The 4207-nt window shown below is 48.3% G+C and overlaps 1 protein-coding gene across 1 annotated transcript; it reads right to left on the bottom strand.

Annotated features, from left to right (window-relative positions):
* Window positions 1-5: 5 nt before the first annotated feature.
* LOC104535919 (cytochrome P450 2J2-like) lies at window positions 6-3731 on the bottom strand (the record flags this gene model as incomplete). Its single annotated transcript, XM_010188118.1, is given in 10 exon segments — window positions 6-47; window positions 49-170; window positions 470-608; window positions 1113-1300; window positions 1525-1663; window positions 1665-1688; window positions 1951-2127; window positions 2501-2661; window positions 3267-3416; window positions 3569-3731. Coding segments are annotated over 10 exon segments (1305 nt in total), but the record flags the coding sequence as incomplete, so codon positions are not given.
* Window positions 3732-4207: the final 476 nt, after the last annotated feature.

Below are 4207 nucleotides of genomic sequence, written 5' to 3'. Positions count from 1 at the left end.
CAGATTTTATAGGGCTGTGGGGACATCGTGATGCCTAACACCACCCATCTTGACCTTGAGGCTGAGCTTGGTGTCCAGGGGTGGCTGGAAGGTGAATTTCTGGAGCAGGGACGTGAAGAAGAGGAAGAGCTCGGAGCGGGCCAGCAACTCACCCAGGCAGGCGCGCTTCCCTGTGGAGACAGTCACCCATGGCATCCTCAGCCTGTGCTGCTTGCCCAGCTGCTTGCTCTGAGAAAAACACCTCTGTCTTCCCTTAGAACTATGTCCCAGCTGTCTTACGCCCTTCCCAGGATGAGTTTTGCAGCACGAATTGCACTCTCCAATAACACTAGCATTAAAGCATGGGCTGCCCCATGAATTGTGTGAATTTGTGAAGCCACATGTGTGTAACCGTATGGATATGCACTGGAAGTTGGAAGCCCCATCCCAGTGCCTCAGCACAGAAGCACCAAAATGCAGCAAATCTTACCTAAAGAAAATGGCACAAAGGTCTCTCTTTTCCAGAACTGACCGTCCTTCAGGAAATGCCCAGGGTTAAAAGTGTCAGGTGTTTCCCACTCGGTCTTGTCCATCAGCACAGAACTTATATTTGCCATCATAACAGTGCCCTAAGAGGAGAAAAAGAACAATAAATTTCGCTTTCTCTGTCACTGACAACAGGAGAGGCATTTTTATCTTCCAGTCTCGTCTCAATGAAGAACATCCATAGTCAAATTCTGCTGCAATTATTTGACCAACACCCTCCTTGCGTGGCCAGTTTTATCTATTTCTTGTTTGTTTGGAAGTGCAATGATTATAGATCCATCTTTTTCCCTCATCAGCATCATTTATGTCTGCTGTAATCTGGGGCCAAAGTTCCTGTTAAAGCTGTGTGATGTAAGATCCGTGGCTTCAAGGGTGTTCACGTGAGGGTGTTTCAACCTGCAGCGCTCTGCACCATTCAATGTGCTGGAGAATATTGTTTGGATGGCAAAAATAGAAGTGAGCTCTGGACTGGGCAGAGACACTGTGGTCCTACGCCTCCTATCTACACAGTAGGCACCTGGCCTGTCAAATCCTGCATGGCGCACTGAGACTCTTGCTGAAGTCTCAGCACTCAGAAGCAGGGTTACCTTTGGTATGTAGAAGCCATCCAAGACCGTGTCCTTCATTGTCAGTCTCGGCACATTGAAAACAATGATATTGCCTTTCCTCTGCACTTCGTGGACGACGGCGTTGGTGTAGGGCATGTTGTCCCTGTCCTGCAGGGTTGGCTGCCGGCCCTGCCCGATGACTGCGTCAATCTCAGCTTGCACGCGGGCTGGGGAGAAAGAGCAGGGATCAGTCAAGATCCAAGAAAATAACCCTCGGACCAACATAGAGTGGTTGCTGTGAGTGTCCCTCAAGAGAGTGAATGACCTGGGACACCTGCCACTGTTTGCACCTCTTTTGTGTGAGTGCAGAGAGAGTCCCAATTTTTCTCTCAATAAAAAAGGGAGTGAGCGCTAAAAGCAAGAAAAAGTGCTGACCTGTTGCTAACTGTACCTTGAATGTCTGGATGTAAGGCCATAAAGAGCAGAGCCCAGCGGATGGTTGTGGACGTGGTATCAGTCCCAGCAAACATCAGGTCGAGTGCACATGCCACAAGGTTTTCCTCGGTGTGCACATGCCACAGGGTTTCCCTCCTGGAAGATGCTGCCGCCATTGTCCTTGACAAAAAGGTGTGTTAGTGCCGCACCTAAAAACCTTAGTCCAAGTCAATCCCAAGGATTCTGGCAGAATCTACTGGCCCCCTTAACCTCCATCCTCTTGGTGCGTGCCCTGAGCCCAATGTCCATCCTAAGCTCATAAATGGCCACAGAGGTAGCTCAGATGGAGAATTTGGGGTCGTTTCTCATCCCTCTTGATTTCTAAGCCTCATTGTGTTTCCCAGTGCCATGGCACTGGGGAAGTTTGTTCCACGTTACTGACCTTGGCTATCTCCTGCAGGTAGCTGTCAATGAAGTCCCGGCTCTCCGAGGGATTCCAGTCCTCCTTGTGTTTGTCAATTTTCTCTTTCACAAAGCTTCTCAATGACCTCCAGGTTTGAAAAAGGGTTTGGTGGGGTCCAGGGATGAACTTCATTATCGTCGGGAAAGAGCCGTAGAGCTTTGGAGACAAAAGCAGAAGGCAAAGTTGAGTAAGTGTCTGAAAAATAACGTTTCCTTTATCCAAACCTGTGAAGCCTGCAATTCCATGTTTGCAAAATTGCTGGCGCTGGTGGAAATAGCTCTGCTCCAGCAGAGCATTACATGGGATTGGTATTTCTACCACAGAGTGACTCATGCATTACTCGGTGTTACAGCCGGCAGTTTTGCAGTGAATGGGCAGGAAAGGTGCTGTGGGTGGAGAAAGCGAGCACCATAAGCATTGCATGACTTGAAAAGAAGGGAGCAAGGAATGACAGGGCGTTTTGAGGTTGACTCCAGTGACGACACTGTAAAAAGTTACAAACTGCCTGTCGGTGTCAGGATGGTTATACCTGGGTCATGACGTTCGCATGGAGTCTGACCATCTTCTCCAGGAGCTGCAGCAATTTTTGGAATTCCTCATCATTGTAGTCAAACCGATTGCCAAAGATGATGGAGCAGATGATGTTTGAAATGGCATTACTGATTTTAAAGTGTGGGTTGAAAGGATTCCCTGGAGAAGTAAAAGGGAATTACCAATTCTCTTCCAGCCTTCACAGAATAGGAGAAGAAAACACAGTTGTCACACGTACAATATTGAACAACTATGAATTAAACGAGTGGCTCCTGATGGGAATGCTTCTGCATCCCTGCTCTCCTGGGACACCACGCTGTCCCTCGAACTGGCCAAGCTTGGCTGGGCAGTGCCAGTGTGGAGCAAGCATCCAACCATTGGTCCCAGTGTGGAGCAAACATCTCACCCTTGGTTGCAGTTGTGTCAGACTATGGAGATGTTTGTTTACTTTGGAAAGCAAGGGTGGGAGGGTGGACGTCATTTGAATTCATTGGAAACATCAGTGACCAAACACACACGTTGGGATTTTCCAGAGATGTCCAGGTGAGAGTGGGCTGAAGGTGGGCTAAGAATAACACTTTGGGTGTTACCTGACTGCACTTACCAGACAAAACAGCTGCAAAAGGAGGCTGAGGTGCTGGCAGGGTGCTAGCATTGCTTGCAAGATGACGTATCTTTCAGCATGCAGGGAATCGTGGGTGAAATTATAATGGGCTATATTGGTTCCCACATCAATCGCAGCTTATGAGGGCTGTGGCACTCACCCTGTTCATTCCTAAACTCATCCACGAGGTATCGGCACTCCTCCTGGATGCGCTCCTCCAGGCCCCTCTTCCCCAAGCCAAAGTTTCGGAGGGTGGTCAAGGTGAACCTCCTCTGCTGCTTCCACAGGTGCCCACTGGAGAAGATCAGTCCTGGCAGGAACACACTGCAGTGAGCCAAGGCAAATCCCTCCTCCAAAAGGAAAAATGCTCTGACTCTGCATTATCTCCAGCCACCTTGGACGTCTGCATGGTCAATGCTCTGACCTTACAGCTCAGGTAACAAGTCCTGATCAATAACTCACCCTTGGTGCCAAAGGTCTCCTCAATGCCAGGAACTTCAGGGCGATCCATGAAGTTTTCCCCTTGGTTTACAAGAACTTCCTTTACCATCCGCAGCCCATTTACAAACACAAACCATGTGCTGCCCACATGCATGCTGAAGATGTCCCCATATCTTTCAGTAAGCTGGAAGAAGAGGGGGAAATAAATAAAAGGGTTTTGTTTGCAATGTATGTATGTGCTAGGAGAGTTGTTATCACCATCCCTGGTGTTAAAAAAACATGTTAATGTGGCACTTTGGGGTGTGGTTTAATGGCCATGGTTGTGCTGGGTTGACAGTTGGACCTGATGGTCTTAAAGGGCTTTTCGAACCTGAATGATTCAATGACAGGGACAGCCACTGGGGCAGGGGACACTGTTGAAAATAAGGGAAGCTGAGAGGAGCCAGAGCATTTGCACAAGTGTCTGACAGTCTGTGCACGAACTTTTATATTTCCTCTTTTCCAGAAACTCTAATCAGGAGTTGACATTAATTGGTCATTAATCAGGTAAACTTATCCAGGTTTGAATTTTCAGTGCTGTGTTATTCCAGCTTTTTTTTCACTCCTTTCCCAAATGCCCTTCCAGTCCCAGCTCAGACCTACAGGGTTCTACAACTGTGA

Source organism: Mesitornis unicolor, unplaced genomic scaffold (assembly GCF_000695765.1).
Source record: "Mesitornis unicolor isolate BGI_N332 unplaced genomic scaffold, ASM69576v1 scaffold1887, whole genome shotgun sequence".
NCBI lineage: Eukaryota > Metazoa > Chordata > Aves > Mesitornithiformes > Mesitornithidae > Mesitornis > Mesitornis unicolor.
Note: the sequence above shows the minus strand (reverse complement) of the source record. Positions and strands in the feature narration are given on the sequence as shown.